Source organism: Amia ocellicauda, chromosome 1, assembly GCF_036373705.1.
Source record: "Amia ocellicauda isolate fAmiCal2 chromosome 1, fAmiCal2.hap1, whole genome shotgun sequence".
Classification (NCBI taxonomy): Eukaryota; Metazoa; Chordata; class Actinopteri; order Amiiformes; family Amiidae; genus Amia; species Amia ocellicauda.
Window position 1 is genome coordinate 8,987,815 of NC_089850.1, and position 22,570 is coordinate 9,010,384.

At 42.0% G+C, this 22,570-nt stretch overlaps 1 protein-coding gene across 1 annotated transcript; it reads left to right on the plus strand.

The window, feature by feature from the left end:
- Nucleotides 1-12,495: 12,495 nt before the first annotated feature.
- Nucleotides 12,496-19,923, plus strand: LOC136733820 (uncharacterized). The gene is made up of 16 exons (XM_066697925.1): nucleotides 12,496-13,153; nucleotides 13,784-13,852; nucleotides 14,612-14,776; nucleotides 14,956-15,074; nucleotides 15,322-15,523; nucleotides 15,736-15,857; nucleotides 16,165-16,264; nucleotides 16,391-16,513; nucleotides 17,133-17,296; nucleotides 17,588-17,685; nucleotides 17,862-17,989; nucleotides 18,116-18,296; nucleotides 18,566-18,707; nucleotides 19,154-19,229; nucleotides 19,496-19,598; nucleotides 19,796-19,923. The coding sequence occupies exons 1-15, from the start codon at nucleotides 12,496-12,498 to the stop codon at nucleotides 19,591-19,593; spliced, it is 2,445 nt and encodes an 814-aa protein (XP_066554022.1). The 3' UTR covers nucleotides 19,594-19,598; nucleotides 19,796-19,923.
- Nucleotides 19,924-22,570: the final 2,647 nt, after the last annotated feature.

Consider the following 22,570-nt stretch of genomic DNA (forward strand, 5'->3'; position numbering starts at 1 on the left):
AATTGACAGGGCACAGTGTTGGCTATGGGAGTACTCTACTCTACAGATAGCTCTCATATTCTCATAGGATTTGCTATTTTGCCAGAAGAAAATTGAACCACAGTATAACAGGAGTGCTAGTTCAATAAAACTGCACATTTCAAGCAAACACCAGAGCCCAGAAAAAGAGAATGTTCAAAGACGTAAACATATTTTAGGCTTAGGCTTTAGGAGACAATACTTCCAATGAAAAGAACAGATTGGGTTTGGTTTGCATGAGGAATATGTTGTCTATGTCAGCTGCATCCCAGCTCCCAGGCACTGGGGCTCACCTGATAGCCATAACAAAGTGCAGCTCGTCTGAGCCCCTTCTCGGCCTTGTAGCGATGAGCGCCTTGTTTGGTGAGGCCTGGGCGGGCTCCTGCAGTGCCGCCTTCTTGACACTTAATTGCTCATAGGTGTCCTTGGTGATTTTTAACTGAAATAGGTCCCTGTGAAACAGCACAGAGGTGGACATGTCATGAGGCAGACGGACACAGTCATTTGGTTATACACTCACCTAAAGGATTATTAGGAACACCATACTAATACTGTGTTTGACCCCCTTTCGCCTTCAGAACTGCCTTAATTCTACGTGGCATTGATTCAACAAGGTGCTGAAAGCATTCTTTAGAAATGTTGGCCCATATTGATAGGATAGCATCTTGCAGTTGATGGAGATTTGTGGGATGCACATCCAGGGCACGAAGCTCCCGTTCCACCACATCCCAAAGATGCTCTATTGGGTTGAGATCTGGTGACTGTGGGGGCCAGTTTAGTACAGTGAACTCATTGTCATGTTCAAGAAACCAATTTGAAATGATTCGACCTTTGTGACATGGTGCATTATCCTGCTGGAAGTAGCCATCAGAGGATGGGTACATGGTGGTCATAAAGGGATGGACATGGTCAGAAACAATGCTCAGGTAGGCCGTGGCATTTAAACAATGCCCAATTGGCACTAAGGGGCCTAAAGTGTGCCAAGAAAACATCCCCCACACCATTACACCACCACCACCAGCCTGCACAGTGGTAACAAGGCATGATGGATCCATGTTCTCATTCTGTTTACGCCAAATTCTGACTCTACCATCTGAATGTCTCAACAGAAATCGAGACTCATCAGACCAGGCAACATTTTTCCAGTCTTCAACTGTCCAATTTTGGTGAGCTTGTGCAAATTGTAGCCTCTTTTTCCTATTTGTAGTGGAGATGAGTGGTACCCGGTGGGGTCTTCTGCTGTTGTAGCCCATCCGCCTCAAGGTTGTACGTGTTGTGGCTTCACAAATGCTTTGCTGCATACCTCGGTTGTAACGAGTGGTTATTTCAGTCAAAGTTGCTCTTCTATCAGCTTGAATCAGTCGGCCCATTCTCCTCTGACCTCTAGCATCAACAAGGCATTTTCGCCCACAGGACTGCCGCATACTGGATGTTTTTCCCTTTTCACACCATTCTTTGTAAACCCTAGAAATGGTTGTGCGTGAAAATCCCAGTAACTGAGCAGATTGTGAAATACTCAGACCGGCCCGTCTGGCACCAACAACCATGCCACGCTCAAAATTGCTTAAATCACCTTTCTTTCCCATTCAGACATTCAGTTTGGAGTTCAGGAGATTGTCTTGACCAGGACCACACCCCTAAATGCATTGAAGCAACTGCCATGTGATTGGTTGGTTAGATAATTGCATTAATGAGAAATTGAACAGGTGTTCCTAATAATCCTTTAGGTGAGTGTATATTGCAAATAGAAATATGAATTGTTGTTGTTTTTAGTCTCTGTGTGGGAGTATTGTGAAGTGGATCTACACACTCATCACACTATTGTTATGCCCATGTTTACAAAAATAAAAATAAACACATCAGTGAAATTATTAACAACAAAGAAAGTTTAAAGATCATAAATATAAACAAACTTACACTTTGAAGAATGTCTCCAGCTGTGCCTTGAGACATTCTTCCAGCTCCACAATTGCTTTCATTGTATTGAATAGTAATACACTTAGCTATTCACTCTTGGGAAATAATTTGGTCACAAGACACAAATTGCGTGTTTGGCTCCTTCTCACACTTCACACTATTCCATAAAATAAACTATATACAAAGCGAACTGATTCGCGTCACGGCAACTGTTACGTATGCAAAAGTCTAGTGATGTCATAAGAACCAGATAGCCAAAGAAACAAAATGGCGTCGTGTCAACTGTTAGCATTGCACCGATTTTGATTTTATCGGTTTGGAAATGTGAACCGATTTAGAGAACAGTGCCCAGGTCACACTTATACCGGTGTTGAAACGCATTCAGTGCCCCTGGGATTCATCACTCACCATGCAAACCCTGCTATTTATCTGCCACCGGGAGCGAGTTCAGTGCTTAAATACAGCACCAGCAACAACACATTCAGACATTGTTTCTTGAGATGTATTAGGACAGTCTTACTATATCGTGCTTGTCAAACTGTATAAACATACGTAGTTAACGTTGCATTCATCCGCACAGAAGTTATTTTCTCTTACTGTAAAATATCTATATTTTGTGTAGGTCGCCCTGGGTAAGGGTGTCTGCTAAGAAAATGAATTAAAAAGAGAAAGAAAACGAAACGCAACGGATTCATGTAGGTCATTCAATCTTGTATGGGTGCGTGTATTTTTCACAGACGGCAAACCCATTGAGACAAGCTCGTTTATATCAATGTATTATTACTATACAATACCACGTGTAAATGAATCCAGACATTTTATAATGAATCTACATAAATGCAGTACAATCTTCTAAATGTCCAATGACTTCATTAACTCATCAATTCATAAATTAATTCATCAATTCATGAATCAATTCATTATTATAATATTATAATTATATATTTTTTTAATAATTACATAAGTAATAATAACTTCTCCACTGTGTGGAATCGGACCCACTACACCAGCACACACAGTGAAAACCTCCTGACACAGACAACTGTCCTAATTAGGTGTAGTCCATATGACTGAATTATTGGAATTCATTTCAAATAAATGTATAAATTGAGAAAACAATGTGTGTATGGGGTTACAGCACTATATTGCATATGCTTTTTGCACATTAACTTAGGCGACTTTAAAGCACTTACGACGGTCGAAACGGAATGATTGTCAGCACAACTCGTCCCTCCCCGCAGCCGCGCAGCTCCGCCCACAATCACAGCGTCATCGCTCAGCCCGCCCCCTGCGTGCGATTGGTGCCTCCAGAAGGACAAAACCCGCCCCCTCGGGTGATTGACAAGCATTTAAAAAGTTCGTTTGCCAAATGAAATTGACAGATCACTTGGCAAACAGCGTAATAAATTAATGAATTGATGAATTAATGTATTAATTAATGTATGTATTAAAGATTTAATTTTGACCTTTATAATGCTCCATACTCGGGTGTGCACTGCATTTAGCAACGGGGCGCGTTTTTTTAAAGCCACTGGAAAATGTGGCCCCCCTGGCCACGAAGCCCGAGCTCAACAATGTGCCGACTTTCACTGCCGCCGTATTAAAAAATTGAATTGTTTTTATGTAAATGTAAAATACTAAATACAATAAAATAGTATTTCACTGCCGCCGTGTCTCTCTCACCGGCTACTCAACCACTTTTCTTTCATATTTATTGGATGAACAAATAATTCAATTTAATTAAAGGCATCGCAACAGAAACTCAGCCCTTCTTTTCAATGCTTCATGGACATTTGATCTGCATGGTTTATCACACACAACCAACATAGCAAACACTGAGCAACACAACCTGCCACTCAGTAGCAGCGCTACCCTACAGTGGCCCTGAAGTGCAAAACACAAAAGCAAAAAGAAACACGCAATTGCAAAAAGAAGCACGCAATTGCAAGAAGAAAAACACAAAAACAAAAAGAAAAACGCAATTGCAAATTGCAAATTGGTCTGATTGACTACTTGCCTTTAGAAGGGGGACGTACATCACACAACCTGTTTTGTTTGACATCACAGTTTTTTACAATCACTTTGGCACTAATTTCAGAACCTTGATGTAATTTTTCAAAACTCTAGACACAAAACTCACAACCGATGATCAAAATGTACATTTTTCAAAACTCTAACACTTTTTCCAATTGCTTGGATACAATACACATAAATACACATAGTAACAGGTAACAGTTTCAGAGTTGTTACCATTGTTACTGTGAATGTTGTTCCTGTTGTTATCGTTATGACACTGTTGTTGTGGGTATTATGACCGTTATTATTTTTATGCATTCATTATGACCCACCTGACAGACACTTGCTTTATCTGCTGTTTTGTGTTGTTGTCACCCCATCAGGCAGAGAAGAAGCACATGATCCTTCAGGAACATGATCGCTTTAAGAAGCACTACAAACGCTACATGACCCACAAGCACACCTACGAGGTGAGCGAGATGTGGCTCCAGAGGGGCCCCTGCTTCCCTGCTTAAAATACCCCCTACCCCCATGCACAATGTAACAGGACAGCAGCTGCAGTCAATGTGACTCAGGTTTCTCCTGTCACCCCCCTCTCCGCAGCTGGAGCAGCGATTTCTGAAAACCGCCAAAAAGAAGGTGGAGCAGCTGAGCTGGGCGCTGAGCGGACGTGAATGAGACTCGTGAACCCCCACTGTACTTTGCCTAGTGACAGAGCTTGTGAATTCACACTGGATGCGGACATGCTTGAACTGTGTTCTGTGTCCACAGGGGAGGACGGCCCCCCCAACACCACCTTCATCAAAGATGCCACGCAGGAGCTCCTCAGGAGCATCCTCATCTGCTCTAGTTTGGAGTCCCAGGAGTGGGCTGGGCTGAGCTCTGAGGTTGTCTCTCATTGATCAGCCACTGGATATGCTACAGCGCAGAGATGGATTGCCTGGTTATGTGGCGGACGGTTGACTGGCATGATTGAGAAATACAGCCCTTGCACAAAGACAGGCTGGTGAGTCATGGACTTCTATAGCCTCTTACTGGAGCTACAATACACATCAATCTGAGAGACATCTGGCAGAACAGGCACAAACTAGGCATTAAACAACACAAGGCCTCAATTGGCAAAGAACTGGTTGACATTTCCACTGCGAGAATCAAATGCTATGGATTTGATCATATTGCTGAGCGTGTACAATGTATAATCGCGCCTATTGATCCATAAGCCAAGCACAATTCTGATCTTCATAATTTTTTTTGTTCTTTTAAAGCATCACATTTAATGGTCTTCTACAGTTGGCTGAAAAATGAAAAATGGCAGAAGGGTCAATATCACTAAAGTGTTATTTTTCTGTCCTCAATATGAATCATTCTCAATGTTATGTAAAATATGCTCTAGTTCAAATTTCAAATGGATCCTTATGTGTGTTTCCCTTCCTAGTAATAGACGCATAATGACAGATTTCCAAGTAAATTTGGAGGAAGGCAATTTTGCAAAGTGCTGCTCAATCAACTTCAACAAGAATAATTAGGAATACAATTATACATTTGTCAAAATAGTTTCTAATTTCATTAAATGTTATCTTATGTACAGTTTTTTAATGGTAAATTCTGATTTTTTTTTATAAGACATCCTTATCCTTATGTACATCCTCAAAGTCACTGTCCACCCTGTTACATTGTGGTTACGGGCACTTTAAGAAAATATCACTTTTCTGCAATTAAATCACAAATGGGAAATTATGTCCTTGGAGGGAAAACAACTGTGGTAAACCTGGTATCTAGATTTCATACTGTAATGAGCACTGCTTTTCTGGCTCTCGTTGTTTCACCACGCTGTGCAGAAATAACGAAGGAGGCGCAGGACGCAAACAAACAAGAACTTTATTTGTGAACAGGCTTTTCAGGCTGGAAAAGGACTTTGCTGACTGAATGATTCACTCAAACTCTACTATACTCCCTAGTCTCAATCTCCTTCTCCCACTGCTCCGTGGAAACCGAGGCATCCCTATTTATTAGTTTGTACCCCGTGACTGGCTCCCAAAATCATGGCACAGGACCACTGACCCCCGGAAGTAACTAAACACCACCGTTACATAAGCATAACAGGAACATACCCCCTGAACACATACATACATACCCCACATGACTCCCCCCACCCCCTCCAGTCCCAGATCACAACAAATATGATTACATTTTCATCATTATATGTTGGTGATTTGATGTGGGAAAGCATAATGTTAACCCTGTTATGCAAAAATACAAAAGATGATAATTTAATTTCATAATTTCAAAACATAATTGGTCAAGCAATGCAAAATTCCTTTTCAAGTGGCAGCCATTCTCCTAGCTTCATTGCGAACACTGGGAGCATAGTTGCTTATTTTAGCTCAAAAAGTCCACCTTGTTAACCAAGTACACATAATAGGGTGGACATGCACTCAACAGGGACAAATGGATATCTTACAGTAATATGACCAAAAATGAATATTTAGGGCTCTGTACTCTGGAGCAGAGAGCTGTGGGTTCAATCCCAGGTGGGGGCACTGCTGTTGTACCCTTGAGCAAGGTACTTTAAAGGTAAATGCCCAGCTATATAAATGGGTAAATGTAAAAATAAAATGTGATATCTTGTAACAATTGTAAGTCATCCTGAATAAGAGTGTCTGCTAAGAAATCTAATAATAATAATAATCTTTCTCCAGTTACTCCTTTCTCATTCACCCATAGTAGCCAAGTCAGCTATGACATCAAACAGCACAGACATTCTCTGTATCTCCCTCCCTCTCTCTCACCTGATTGGCAGGACAGCAATGACATCACAGTGACCAGCATTGATATGCTCAGTCAGTCAGTCAGTAAGTCAGGCTGGCTGGCAGGCTGGTTTGCAGGCTGGGAGGCAGGTATCTGATTTTTAACCCAAGAATTCAAGAGGGTTTGCAGCAACACCCCTCCTCAGAAACAGATGAGTAACAATATAAACTGAATGGAAATGTACTCTGTTAATGATGGGTAAAATAAGAGAAAATAAATCCTGTATATCAAGAATATAATTCTATATTTCCTTCTGTCTCCACTTATTTGTCACCCATAGTAGCCAAGTCAGCTATGACATCACAGAGCACATGCATTCTCTGTCTCTCCATCCTTCTCTATACCTCCCCTGATTGGCAGAACAGCGATGACATCACAGTGACCAGCATTGATATGCTCAGTCAGTCAGGCTGGCTGGCAGGCAGGGAGGCATGTCTGTCCTGCATTTTTCCACACAAGAATTAAAGAGGGTTCGCAGCAACACCCCTCCTTAGAATTAGACGAGTAACAATATAAACTGAATGGAAATGTACACTGTTAATGATGGCAATGAGTACATATATACTGTACATGCATATGTACATACAAACATACATACATACAAACATACATTCAAAAACAAAAAATGAAATCCGTATATCGGTAAAATAATTTCATATTTCCTTCTGTGTCTCCACATACTCCTCTCTGTCATAAATCAATATTGGCCATGTCAGCTATGACATCACAGAGCACAGGCATTCTCTGTCTCTCCCTCCTTTTCTCTCACTCCCTCGCCTGATTCGCAGAACAGCAATCACATTACAGTGACCAGCAATACTATGCTCAGTCAATCAGTCAGAAAATCAGGCTGGCTGGCAGGCAGGGAGGCAAGTCTGTCCTGCATTTTTCAACACAAGAATGAAAGAGGGTTCGCAGCAACACTCCTCCTCAGAATTAGACGAGTAACAACAAACTGAATGGAAATGTACTCTGTTAATAATGGGAATGAATACATATATACATCAATACATACATACATACATACATACATACATACATACATACATACATACATGTTTACACAGAGAAAAATAAATTCTGAATATCAGTAATATAATTCTTTATTTCCATCTCTCTCTGCAATCAATCCTCACTCTCATTCACCCAATGTAGCTGAGTCAGCTATGACATCACAGAGCACAGGCATTCTCTGTATCTCCCTCCCTCTCTCTCACCTAATTGGCAGATCAGCTATGACATCACAGTGATCAGCATTGATATGCTCATTCAGTCAGTCAGTCAGGCTGGCTGGCAGGCAGGGAGGCAGGTCTGTGCTGCATTCTTCAACCCAAGAATTCAAGAGGGTTCGCAGCAACACCCCTCCTCAGAAACAGATGAGTAACATTATAAACTGAATGGAAATGTACTCTGTTAATGATGGGTAAAATAAGAGAAAATAAATCCTGTATATCAACAATATAATTCTATATTTCCTTCTGTGTCTCCACTTATTTGTCACCCATAGTAGCCAAGTCAGCTATGACATCACAGAGCACATGCATTCTCTGTCTCTCCATCCTTCTCTATACCTCCCCTGATTGGCAGAACAGCGATGACATCACAGTGACCAGCATTGATATGCTCAGTCAGTCAGTCAGTCAGGCTGGCTGGCTGGCTGGCAGGCAGGTCTGTGTTGCATTTTTCAACCCAAGAATTAAAGAGGCTTCGCACCAACACCCCTCCTCAGAAATAGACAAGTAACAATATAAACTGAATGGAAATGTACTCTGTTAATGATGGGAATGAATACCTATATACATCAATACATACATACATACAAACATATATTCAAAAAGAGAAAATGAATCCCGTATATCAGTAATATCATTTTATATTTCCCTCTGTGTCTCCACTTACTCCTCTCTCTCATTAACCCATAGTAGCCAAGTCAGCTATGACATCAGAGAGCACAGGCATTCTCTGTCTCTCCCTCCTTCTCTATCTCTCCCCTGATTGGCAGATCAGCGATGACATCACAGTTACCATTGTGAGAAACTGTAACACGAGGAGCAACAGTCAACAGCTGCGAGATGCAAGGCTTAAACAAGGGCATATCGGCTTTTTGAGGCGCAGAGCCAGAGCGTTAAAACGTAGTGTGTGGCACGTGGCAACTGAGTGAAATAAGGCTGAAGCAGCTGTATTGCAGCTTCTGGAGGCAGCGGATATAGCTTCCATACAGAGCACAATACAGGCTATATGAACCTGTTCTCATTTTATTTGTTGTCTTAAATACACTACATAAAAAAAACACAAATAAATACACAAATATATAAATAAAGGCTCCTTCAAGACATCACGTGTTTAAAATGTAGCCTATCCATTTTCCTCTCTGTGGGATCAAATGAAGCGACAAAATGCAGTACTGTATACGGAAATGAGAGAATAAGGCTAAAGCAAGTGAATAGTGGCTTTTGGAAGAGTGGAGCCCATGGGCTAAAGCATGCCATTTGCACACCTGGAAGCTGTGAAACATAAGGCTTAAACAAGGGTAAATCGGCTTCTGGAGACGCTGAGCTGGCGGGCTAAAGCATGCCGTGTGCGGCACCTGGAAGCTGCAAGATGTAAGGCTGAAGCAAGCGAATGCCAGCTTCTGGGGGGCCGGGAATGCATAGGATAAAGCAGCGCTTTCATTTTCTTCTACTAGGCGCTTCGATGCATGTAGAATTGCGAGGATTGGGTGGAGAATTTGAGCTAAACCTAACATTTAAAGGCTGCTTCATGAACTGGCCCCCAAATTAATTTGTGCAATATATTACAGATTCATTATCACTGCCATCGGTATTAACTTTCTCATACTGTCCCTATATAACTGATTCTTCTACATGAAGGCTTCTGAATCATGGTGATGGACTCCCTTTATGGGGAAAAGTTGCTTGTTCTGCCTCCAAGCACATCCTCTGCAAACTGTTAAAGTAGAGTTTTATAATCATAAAGTAGTACAAGTTATGTGGATAGTTTATTTATATTACATCAAGAAAGTGGCTGTATCTGAATAGTAATTGAAAAAAATGATTGACAGGGGAGTCACCAAATTTTCCAGTGGCTTTGAAAATGGTGACCCCTTACATATTGCAAGCAAATACACACCAGAATCACAGAAGTGGTTGTGTATGCAGGTTGGAGGAGGACACACTAGCAATCAAAGTTTGGGCATTTTTGGAGAACTCCTGCCTGATTTACAGGGGCGTCACCAAAGTTTCCAGTGGCTGTAAAAAACTGTGCCCCTTGGAAAAAATGGTAACCACTTCCCTAGTGACAGTAAATACACAATGGAGTCACAAAAGTGGTTGAGTGTGCATTCAGGTGGCAAATAATTGACCATTATAATCTCCTTTAAAGTTAAAAGTTTCTGTTATTGCTTCACCTGTGTGTGTGATCATTGTGAAAAGCTGTCAGAAATTAAATTACTGCATACGTTTACAAGTGGTATTACTTGTGTAGTAATAAAAAATGAATATAAATGAGTGTCTCAATGCGTTTGTTGTGGGCTGTGAAAATAACATGTACATCGTACAAGACATAATTTAATTACCTACATGAATCCATTGCCTTATGTTCTCTCTTTTAATTAGCATACAACAACAACAAAACTAAAATGTATGTTGACAAAATATATATATATATATATATCTGTTGGGAGCTGCAGGTTACCGACCCTGGTCCAGCACAAAATAAAGTCCGTGCCGCGACTGCAGCCGAAGAAAGAAATGGGGAGCCAGGGCAGTGAAGAAGACATACACTATAGTGTATGCATCTCAGTATATAATGTATGCATTTCAGTATGTAGTGTATGCGCATCTCAGTATGTAGTGCAGGGATGGTGAATCTTTTTTGAATGGAGTGCCCAAAGTCTGGTTTGTATACTTTGCTAAGTGCCAAAGGGTGCCAATAATAAATTAGGGATATAAAAGTTCATACAGAGGATGAACAGCATTTTTATTAACCAAAATATATGTACATTTCTTGTTGTAATGAAGTTATTAAGCAATACAGAAAAATCTAAAAACTATGGACATATAGAACCATCCCACCCACCCACCTGAATCCACTGCCAACCTCCCCCCACCTTGAACCCAGCCCCTTATCCCTCTGTAGTCTGGAGAGCAAGTGCAGCTCCAGTCTGCTGCAGAGTATGAAGCTGAATGAAGCGAGGCACATATTCTTCCCCAAAAATCTTATAAATATGCAGGTTCCATTTCTGCTCACAGATTATTGTCAATTTACAAATATAAAAAGCAAAAGTAATAGCACTTCACTACCTCGATCGTTTTTGGAACATGTCCCTTTTTATTTTGGACAATGAGAATCTTTAATCCTCATTCAAATGAAATGCATACATTTTAAATGTATATAGTGGAACACCATGCCAAAGCATGTCACAACATTAAAGAATTAAAGTACATCATACAATCCATACATCATTTCAATGTTTGCAGTATTGATACAGTGCAGTACAATTTATGAATCACATTTCGTCACGCATTCAGTTTGAGGATTATAATGCTAAAGCAGATTTAAACAAAGTCCCACAGATTCCCTCATTGCCCTGCTGTTACACACAAGCAGTAACCATTCCATACTGTTTTGTGTTTTGTTTGCACTTGCACTCAATCATTACCAATGTGCCTTGTTTTTCTTTTCAACGTATATTTACTTAATATCTACTGCTTTTACATTTTGTAAAATAACTAAAACTGGAAGATTAATATACATTGTGTGGCACTTATGTTTTAAGACAAAAACAATGCAGTTATATCTACAGTGAATATGAATGTGCACAAATGTACTCTACAAATCAAAGGCATCATTTATTTATTTTTGAGAATTTAGCTTTCTCTTGCCAACTGTGTTATGTTTTTCAACATTTCAACATGGCCATTTCTCCTTTTGATACAGCAGATGCGCTAAACAACATGCTTTCCCCCCTCGTGTCCCACAAACACATCCATAGCGGACACAATGAATCAACAGCACAGACTCACCGTTTGTCCTCTTCCTCCTGCTCCCACAGCGCCGCACCGCAGCATCAACCCTCATCATAACACTAACATCTCGTCCGGATCTGCGCAGCTCCACCAATGGGAGAGGAGGAGTCTGCAGTTCTGCGCATATCTGCGAAAATCTGTGCACAGGACCCCGAAAACATGAATATTCAGAGAACAACGTGAGGGCTGCTCAATGACAATCCGTTGTGTTTTTTAGTCCCGTTTTGTAGTGTTATGACTCTTAAGCTTATTGTGCAGAAACATAGACTAAGTAACCATGAATACATACATGAAAATATATAGAGAATTCATAATTCATGGCCGGTTTATTGTTATTCTTCTTGTATTGTTTTGAGAGTTTTGCTGCCTTATATACGTGTTTTGGGTTATTACTGTGAATTAGCTCCGTGGTGTCTTACGACTTGAATGAATAGGGTACACAGCAGTCCATGTTGTCAGCCAGCCAGGCAATCATACAGACTGACAACGCAACAGAAGAAAATGCCCATTCATAATGAGTGCGTGAGAATGCTGCCAATTAACGGCTGAGGCAGCTGATTGGCTGGGTGATGGAGGATCGCTGATTGGCTGGGTGAATGGAGCACCGTTGTTTGCAAAGACCTTTCCATAATCAGAATAAGTACATCAGTATATAAACCTACTAGAGGTAGCAAGCCCTTATTGACTTTCTGGCAGTTTGCTGTTCATAATGTTGTGGAGTGAAGGAAAGCAAGTGTGGGTTTTGCTGGCAACATGGGTCTTCTGTGGGTTGTTAAATGCTCAGCTAGAGAGTGAAGATCTGTTTGAAACTGAGGATGACTTGCATGGCAGAGTGAAGAGAATCCCAGGACCTGATGACGATGGGTTACTCTGGGATGAATACACTCCTCTGGATCTTCACCGATCTCATGGAGATGATGTTAAAATTGATAATTTTCCTCCACAGTCAGGTGTAGATGGTGATGAAAGTAACATGGCTTGGCATGACTTGGCACACGACCATGAGGAAGCATGGGAGTCTCTACAAGATCCTGTAGCAGTGTCTAACTGGGGTAACATGGTGAACAGAAATGTTGCCCCTAATGCCTTCTACATCAATGAGGATGCTGATCTTGATCCTGATGGTTCTAATCCTATAAAAGTGGCTAATGTTCTTAGTCAAGCTGATGGTTACTGGGGTAAAGACTCTGACCTTCGAGTGGGTCTAAAGGATGTGATTCAAAATGGTGATTTGGAGGGGGCTGACTCTGAGGATGTAGGTTCAGATTGGCTTGATCCGTCCACTTTACCAAGAGATGGTGTGGCGAGCATTCTGCTGCTCAGGGAGACTGAGGCTGTTGCTCCTCATGTTGCAGTTTCTCACCATGGTAAGCTCTCCAGTAAAGGCACTTCCAGGTGAAGCAAAGAAAATATAATGTGAAATGGGGCTTCAATGGAGGAGGCCAGGTATTGTTAGAGGGGTATTGATTCAATGTGCCCAAAATTTAAGAACCACATTTACATGTGGGGTTATGATGTCTGAAAATGGCCAATGCATATAATTGGCTATGGGAATGCATGTATAACCGTTCTCCTGTACCACAAGCCATCCACTTTTGTAGAATTTAAATGTATGGCTGAACTTTTGAAGGGCCATAACATGTTATGGGCCAGTACTGTTCAATTGTATTGCATCTATATACATTATGTAAAACCCTGTATTGCAAATGTATTGATGTTTGTCATGATCTGGGTGTTCAGAATTGTGAAGGCCCAGTCATGCCCTGGGCTTTCGGCATAACACCCCAAAGGTATAGCTTTTAAATAGTGCAAACTTGCAGTTCAAAGTACGTGTGATCGTGTCAACTAATGTATATAAACTGACCGTTGGTTAACATTTGCCATGTATGGTAGCTGACATTTAGTAGATGTAACATGATTATAGGCCAATGGTGCCTGGAATGACAGATGGCATTATAAAGTGGACCAAATAAGATCTGCAGTGTTCTGTCCCCCAGATAATGAGATGAATGATGCCTCCTTGGAGGATGAGGAGGCTGGCTCTGACCTGCATTTAAATGAGCAAGGTAGGATTGGCAGAGTTCTTGTTCTCCTGGACTGCTTAGGCATTTGCCCCCTGTCTGTACCTCTACCCTGGCTTTGCTGTGACTAACCCTGCTCATGATGTAGGGAAGCCCTTGTCCTACAACAGGACCTAGTTTGTAGTATTGGTGCGGATGTCTTTGTGGGTCTAGAATCAGATGTGACAGCCCTAGCACTTTTTGCAGATATGCCCTTATGCAGTGCATTGGTTTAACTAACTCATTGAAGCCCATCTTATTCAGTGCTGATGGCCTAGTGATGATAGTACTATGGAAGGTGGACTGGTTAGTGGGACATGGTGATACATTTTTTTGATAACCCACTTTTTATTGTATAGAGAACTCGCAAATGCAACCGTGGAGAAAAATTGAATTATTTCTTGTATGGAGAACCTTAAAGGAATGCAGTAGAACAGTCCCCTTGCAGTATTTAATAGAATTAATTTTCAAATACTTGAGTAGAGACTATACTTCATGACATTGGACCAAATAATGAAAGTATGAGCCCCCAGCTTTCCTTGCCACCAGGATTAGTAGTTTGGCTGCTAATCTGCTGCTTGGCTACAATATGAAGCAATAAGTGTAGTGCAGCTTCTGTATGTAAACTGGAACCTTGTTGGATTATACATGGCTTTTGTAGTGGAGCATCTTCTCTGCCTTTCTTCAAGGGCTAAGCTTAGGCATGGTTAAGTTAAACCACATGGTGTGGGATTAATGGACAAAGTGCTGAACTCCATGTCTCAGGTGATGAGGCCAATGCTGGTGTCCTCCCAGATGCTGAAGGTTCAGACTCTGAGCCTGAGGGAGAGAACATGACTCAAGTTCCAGAGCCAAGTGTTGCTTGTGGGAATGGCAGCATGTTGATCCAGTTCTCCTTGCAGCGTTACACTCGGATCTTCCTGCAGAAAGGTGACATTCAGTGACTGAGATCAAATGTAACTTGATTGAACCAGGTCTGCATAATTATTACTTTAAATGCTTGGGAGGGGAGATGCTGCTTACTAGTGTTGCATGTTACTTGGTGTAGGCTAAGGAGCCTTTAAGCTTCTTCCTGTCCTAGTGTAATTCCATTGTGTACCCCATTGCAGCTGGAAGGAGACTACTCCCAGTTCTGAAGCTCCCCAGGTCTTGTAAGCACACAGTGAGGCGAAGCAACAGCAGCCTGGTGCTGATTGCATCCTTCGAGGGCTGTTATGTATGGAATTTGGTAAGTCCCACTGCTTTCTGAATGCTGGAATGTTGCAACATTTCAACTAAACTACTTGGACTTGGACCCCCTTTCCCTGACGGTTCTGCTTTCCAATGATACCTGCTTTCCCCCTGATGTTCTCATGGACTCCAATGGGCATGCATGACCCTAAGGCCATGCGATGCCTTGTGAGATTGGTTGCTGGTCACCCTTTAAGTCTTACCATGATAACACTTGACCCTGTTGGCTTCTAATCCTTGAACAGCAGAAAGACAATGAACTCCATGAAGCGCTGACCCTCCAATACTATGACCGGGTCCTGAAGAGGCCATTTGTGGTCACAGTGTCATGCCCAGTGACCACCACTCCAACGGCAGTCCCTCCCAAAGGCCTGTCCATCTCCTGCAGTGATGTGTGCATGACTGTGCAGCTACCTGCTGGTCCCCTATCGGCTGTGAAAATCTTGGGTGAGAGCTGGGTTTGTACTTCAGCAGTGGGAGGATTACCAACCCTATCAACTTTGTATGCATGCAGTTCACCATGAGTCCATCTACTAAAGCTTGAGTTGAAGGGTGAATAACCCTGAGCAAAATGATGTCTCTTTAGACTTGGTCAAATTCAAAATGCTCATTAGTTCACTCATTTGAGCAGGTGTTCTAAATTCCTTCCGTCTCTATAGACTCCTCCAAAACCTTGGTCCCTGTACTCCAGACCCCCAAGTTCTGTGGCTATGCCTTGGTGAAGAAGGATGGCAAGAACATGCTTACCATCCCATACACTGCCTGTGATGTAAAGCTTGTGGTAAGCACTGCATTTAAGTGCAACTTGGCACTTGACCTGCCTTGGGTCTTGACTTGACTAGCACCAAGAAAATTGGTGCGTCAGGTTTAGGGTGTGACTTCAGTGGTGCATGATCTCGATGTCTTTGCTTCTAGGAATACTTATCGAAGGTTTACACTTTAATACCAGAAATGCTATTGAGTTTTCAAATTGGATCCAAATCGGATCCAAAATGAGTTTGATCTACCTTCCTCAATGGATTTTAAAGGCTGCCTCCTGCTTATACCCACATCCTTGGCTTTAATGTAGCTCCCTACTCTCCTTGCAGGAGAAGAGGTACATTATCCAGGTGGTTTATGTGACTAGTGGGGGAGAACGAGCAGAGATCCAGGTATCATGCCCTTATAAACGACTTGTGCCAAAGCAAGGTAAGTCCTTATCACTGATCCAAAAGGATAATTAATGCAAGGATCTGGATGGGGGGGGGCTTGTACCTCTTGGCACTGATTCCTTCAGAAATGTTTGCTTAATTGGATGCTCTCTGTACTCTGCAGGATGCCAGATCCCCAAGAGACAGCAGGTATCTTGTGGTCCCAAGAGAATAGGCTCCAAAGCCTGCCGTGCCAAGGGTTGCTGTGTAGACTTGGACACTGCCCACTGCTACTATCCTCTGGAAGGTAGGTTTGTCATGCCATTTTAGCTTTCTTGCTAAAATTACTTTATCAAGCCATTTGATTGACCTCGTAGTTCAGGGGTTTTGGCTGGATAAAACTAAAAGAATTGGTCCGAGCAGGCAGATTGCAAAGTGCAACTGGTTCAGATTTTATCATTTTGAGTGACGTGTACATTCTACATGCCACTGATGGTATAAATGAGTACCACAATATTGATGTGGTTGATGTAGCAATTGACCTAAAGTGCATGGGTGAAATCTAGAAGTGTTGGTATAATCTGATTATATAAAACTATGCAAATGGAAAGGTGTAGTTGTGTCTAGGCTAAAACAAACTTGTCCACTATTACATGGACTGAACTGGAAATGGGTTTACAGTAACTAATCGTCAACTGCAGAGTAATTACAATTTTAAAATGTGAAACCCATCAAATGAATGGCCTTGGCAGGTCTACAGCTAAGCTGCGAGCAAGGCTGACCTTTTGGAAGGTAAAGGCCTGGCTAAATGGAATTCATTAGTGTTGCCGGCAAGCTACTTTGACCCATTTGACCGTTGGAATGTCTGTAATTCAGTAGATATGCATTTAAAAATCATGGTCTTCTCTGCACTTCCCCTCTCCCAGAATGCACTGCTGACAGGCACTTTGTCTTTGTGGTCCATCGTACCATCACTGTGAACCCTGCCTCCTTGGTGATTGCTGGCAACAAGTCCTGCACCCCAGTCATCTGCACCGCAGACTTCGCAGTCTTCAAGTTCCCTGTGACTGGCTGTGGAACCCATGCATTTGTGAGTAATGCTACTGGGGTCTTCTGTGGTTTAAAATATTCAACTTTAATCTGAGCTAGCTTGTTTGAATGCAGTGTAATCTCTGGAATGTTTTAGCCAGTTGAAACGAGTCCAAATTGATCATGTAATTGAAGTTAAACTAAAATGCCAAATGCCCTAGAAGCAATTAAAATGGCAGGGGCTGGATAAGAGGCTGTTGTACTCCACGTAGGTCTAGCAAGGAGCTATTCAATAAAATGCTTGTCATCCATTTGAGGATTTGTGTTGCTGGCAATTACCTTGTGTTCTTAGGTGGTTGGGGAGACTACCATCTACCTGGCTGAAGTAATTGCCTTGGCCAGACTCAATAGCCTGAACTATGGAGTCATTACTAGGGACAGTCCCTTCAGGTAAGAATACTGGGTATGCCATCTGTCTCTTCCTTGTGGACAAGCAGGTGTGCTCTACATGCCATGAATCCAAAGCCTAATGTCCCTGTACTAACTGAGGCAGACCTCCCTGTTGAGCTCTACAGTAGCCTTGTGTGAAAGCCCTCTTGTACAGCTGCAGCCTTTTCTGTATGCAGGCTACTGGTGGAGTGTCGCTATGCAGAGGGGAACTTGGCCAGCACTGGATACCTGGTGAAAAACCCTTCCCTTCCCAATGCAATTCTGTCCCATGGAGTGTTTGGGGTGCGACTCAGGATTGCCACGGGTGAGCATGAGCTTCTTAATACTAGATGGCAAGGATACCAAGTTAACTTGGTACGGATAACCCCTTTTCTTGGTTGTACATTGTTCCTCCTTGTCAAAGCTTTTTTCAAACTGCTGTCTTCCCCAGATGACACCTACAGCCGGTTTTACCCTCAGTACCACCGGCCCCTGCGGCTCTTGCTGGGCAGGCCTGTCTTCTTGGAGGTGCAGCTGCTGAATGTCCCTGACCCCAGCCTGGTGCTGCTGGTGCACTACTGTGTTGCCTACCCCCGCTCTGCACAGGCTGTCTGGGTGTTGGTCTATGAAGGGTGAGTTCTAGAACAGGGATTGACCCTAGAACTGTTAATGCATTCCTGTAATGACTAAATTGGATGTAGCTTCCCTAGTGGTACCAAGATCTTTCACAGAAGAGGGGCTTGCATGCTCTAACCAGGACACACAGCATGCATGACTGCTACAGCAGTTCTTTGGATGGCAACCTAACCATGCTATCAATGCTTCAATGGCCTTTTATTGCACATCTGAAGCATTGCTCTTTGTAACCAATAAATTATTGAATTTTCTTTTTTCCCCCCAGCTGCCCCAACCCTCTGGACTATGGTCACACCTCCACCCTGCATGTCAACCACAAGCAGCAACTGCCCAAACACCACCGTCGCTTTGAGATCCGCACCTTCCAGTTCATGGACCATGTGACTCACCGCTACCTCAATGAGGAGGTGAGGGGCCATGTGTGCTGACTTGCTTCCTACACAGTCCTCACACATTAAACCTCAGTATTCTTGCAACATAAATGGAAGGCTGCTGGTCAGGTTTGTGCAGGAGAACCCAAATCGAACCGGTTTAAAGGGTCACCCTTCAAGCCGCACTGGATTTCTCTACTCTTTGAATAGTCATTGCACCCAAGCCTGAAATAGTCCTTGGCTGTTAAGGATTTGACTCTACTTCATTGCCTTGGGTAATTGATGGAAAGGTACCATATCAAGCTAATTAGATTTGGGGTTCACAAAACCTATGCTTGGCCACTGCAGTTGTAGGTTGTAAATGAGCACGGACTCTTGATAGACTGAGGACTTGTATTGCAGAATGTATTTATGGGATGTTTGCAACTCCTGGATGAATGGAGTGTCCAAACTGAATAAGTAAGACTTCTGCCCCTCTGTAGATCTACTTCATGTGCTCCACGGAAGTCTGCTCCCCATCAGCCAAGAAGTGTGTGGAAGGATGCTTTGATGGGCGCAGTAAGTGATGGACCTGTGCAAAGGACTGCACTTCCCTTTATTCTAGTGAACATGGTTAAAGGCTTGGTGTATTGAGGTTATTGGTTTTTGGAGTCTGGAAGAGATCCACTTCAAATCGTGCAACTGGTGTGCTTACCAATTCCACCGGGACTTGATCCCAGCTTGGTATTGAGGGGGAACATCCTTTTTAATGCAAGAATTGCCAGCTGAGGTGGGTGGATTCCCTTACCAGGAATTGTGCCCAAGATGTCCCTCCTGTATTCCAGAGCTCCCAGTAGTTGAGGACCCCAATGTTGACAAGCGCTGTACAAGGAAGCCTTGCCCAGGAAAGGCCAAGAGATCTGCAGGACTCCCAGCACTGTGACTCCAGTAAGTATGCACTGGAGCACTCCTGCAAATTTAGGGCAGACCATGCGTCAATGCAAACCAGCATTGCATCCTTCCCCTTTCTCTGCACAGTGGGTTTCAATCCTGTTGCCAAATGCACCTGGATTTGAGGGCAGATGGTGAACAGGTTTTGCTTGGATTTCTGCAATAGCCTGTTCTAGCATGTGTTCTCCCCTCAGGGCTGCAGTGGAACCTATTGCTGTCCTGGTCTTGGCATGACCTCCAGCTTCCTGATGACCAGCAATGCAACTGGATGTGATTTGCTGTAAAGCATTTTTTTTTTTTTTTTAATAAATGGTAAATCTGACTTTGAATTTGAGTGAGTTTGAATTGCAGTTTCCATAATTGTGCAATGTGCTTGTTAATCAAATAGACCTGGAATCTCCAATGCCTGTGCTGGAAAGTAAAAGCCTTTCTGGTTGAAAAGGACAATTTCAAAGTTAGCCTTCTGAACTGGGGACATTGAATTGGCAGAGGTTTGTGCACTGATGCTGAAGTCTAATTTGCCTGATGGCCAAATATTACAAGAGCTTGTCATGTGTTTCCTGTAACAAATTTACTATATAAAATGTAAGCCTACCTTTTGGCAGATGTAATCTTGCCATTCCTTTAATAACATACATTTAATGTAATTGTTTTAGGGACATCCCCAGAGGAAGTACGTCTTGGTCTGAGGAAGTCATGGGGTTAAAGGGGAACTTGTTACAGTTCCTAACAGGATTGTGTGTGTGTGTGTGTGTGTGTGTGTGTGTGTGTGTGTGTGGCTCCCTTCTATCATTTTAGTAACTTGAAAGGTTCACCATCTGAACCATGTCTGCTATACATACTCCAAACTGCTTAGTTAAAAAAAAGTGCCTGTAAGGAGATGGTACTGTTTATCCCTTGATCTAATATTTAACTGTCCTCTTAGTGTCTGTGATTGAATTAACAAATTTCCATTTTTTTTTTCTATATCATAACCACATGGAGGACTCTGGAAACCCTGTACCACTCCAGCAATATAAGATCAATGTGGATAGTAAAGATCTAGCCACCAGCCTGAGTTTCTCTAAAGGGCTGAATGATTGATTCTGATTGTGTTGAACATTACAAGGTCAATCTGGATGGTTGGTACTCCTTTCATCCTCTAATGCTGTGACAATTTATGTAGATTATGCCCACAGAGGTCTTGTTCCTAATATGAAGTAATTGGGGAGGGGGAGGGAAGAAATGTGCACTTCTGAAGATAATGCTGTCATTTAAAATGTCTTTCAAAGATGTCTGATGAAAGGGAGTGGCAGAATACAGGTGAAATTGTTTTAAGACAAGACAACCTGCTGGTTTCAGAGAAACTGTCCCTTTTTGTATCTCATGATTTAAATTTGAGCATGATGCAAGTTGTGATTCAGGTTTTTTTTTTTTTTTTTGGAGTTTGAAGTGCAAAGTGTGTAGTCCTGATGTTTTCTTGCAAATCCATTATTTCCATTGACCAGTTAAATCATGTTATTTGCCATATGCTTTGACAATACAATTACCACATTCTTTATCAAAACATTACCAGTGTGAAATGCACTTCAGTTTTCAATAAGTTCAGGTGCTGAATGAAACCTGTCATACATTCAAAAGATTATATGATGGAAATGGCATTAATGGATTTGATTATAATTGTGTCCTAGGTTGGGAAGCTGTGAATGACAAATTGAATAGTATTTTGTTGGCTTCTGTAATGTTGAAGTGATCATGTTTAGCCCAATAAGCTCCCATATGTCTTTAATTTCTAGTGATGCTTATGCATCTTTGCAAGGTGAGCACAGTGATTCTGGTTAGCTCACAAGGTTTAAAGATGTGCAGTTGCACAATGGCACTTCTGTGGGCTCTGCAAGTCTCCACTGTGGGTGCTGGTGGTGTGAAATGGACCATTGAAGTTCCCAATCCTTTTTTGTTGAAACATTTACTAGGCTTGACCAATGCAAAGTAAATTAACTTAAGTTTGGCACCTGTAGGTGTGTAAACACTCGAATCCAGATTAAACATTTAGCATAAAATTGACAATTGATCTTTAATTCAGGAAATCTGATTAGTCATGATTGGGTTTGCTAAGTATTGCCTCTTATTTTACCATGCAATCAAGGAGTAGTGGCCATAATATGAATTTAATCTAGCAAGAGGAAGCCTATAACATGCAATTACCTAGTTCTTTATTCTGCAGAAAAATCTGAGATTTGACATGTCAACCAATGTGAAATGATACTCAAAACAATTTAGTGTAGTCTGTGCATGTCTTTTCATAGGACAGAAGTGATTTTTTTTTTTTCTCCCCCCTTTGGTTGGGGTTGTAATGTTCCCTAGCCTTTTCTATTGATTGTTTTTCTTATAAATATTTATTTTTAGTTTTGACATATTTGCAACAACAGCAAAGGGAACCATATATTTCTGATGTGTAGTGTCCATGGTGGGGCTGCCAAGATACTGTGATCTGGAAATAGTTGGGGCCTCAGTAAATAGACAGGTACAGGGAGATATATGGTGAAATAAGTGCAGGTTTATTTACAGGGCCAAACAAAACCCTAACTCCTTATTGAGTCTGACTACAGTGAAAACAGGCCCTGCTCTAACCATACAGATAATCAAAAAGACAGAAACGGACAATACACCAACCAAGTCCAAATCACAATCCAAAAGCGTAGTCGAAAGTTCATTAGCCAGTTTGTTCTCTCCACAACAAAGGTTTCCAACTTCCTGCTTTTAGGCAGGAAGCTGGCAAATCAGAAGCATCATTTGTGTTAGGTGCTTCCTTGGCATGAATTCGCCTTCCAGGGCTTCTGTGAGGTGTAGTGTTGGCCTGGCACTATATTACATGAATATTGTGTGTGTGTGAGAGAAAATATGGTGAAAAATATCAGAATAAGAGGAACTAAAGGTCTAGAAGAAGCACAAATCAGTACCAGGGCTGCTGGTCCAGCATTCATCCTCCC

Bases quoted from the DNA above. Each gene is read 5' to 3' on its own strand.
- LOC136733820 (XM_066697925.1), top strand. From the start codon at position 12,496: ATGTTGTGGAGTGAAGGAAAGCAAGTGTGGGTTTTGCTGGCAACATGG. The intron at 16,265-16,390 runs GTAAGTCCTTAT...TGTACTCTGCAG, and splicing joins ACGACTTGTGCCAAAGCAAG to GATGCCAGATCCCCAAGAGA. The intron at 17,990-18,115 runs GTGAGCATGAGC...TGTCTTCCCCAG, and splicing joins GCGACTCAGGATTGCCACGG to ATGACACCTACAGCCGGTTT.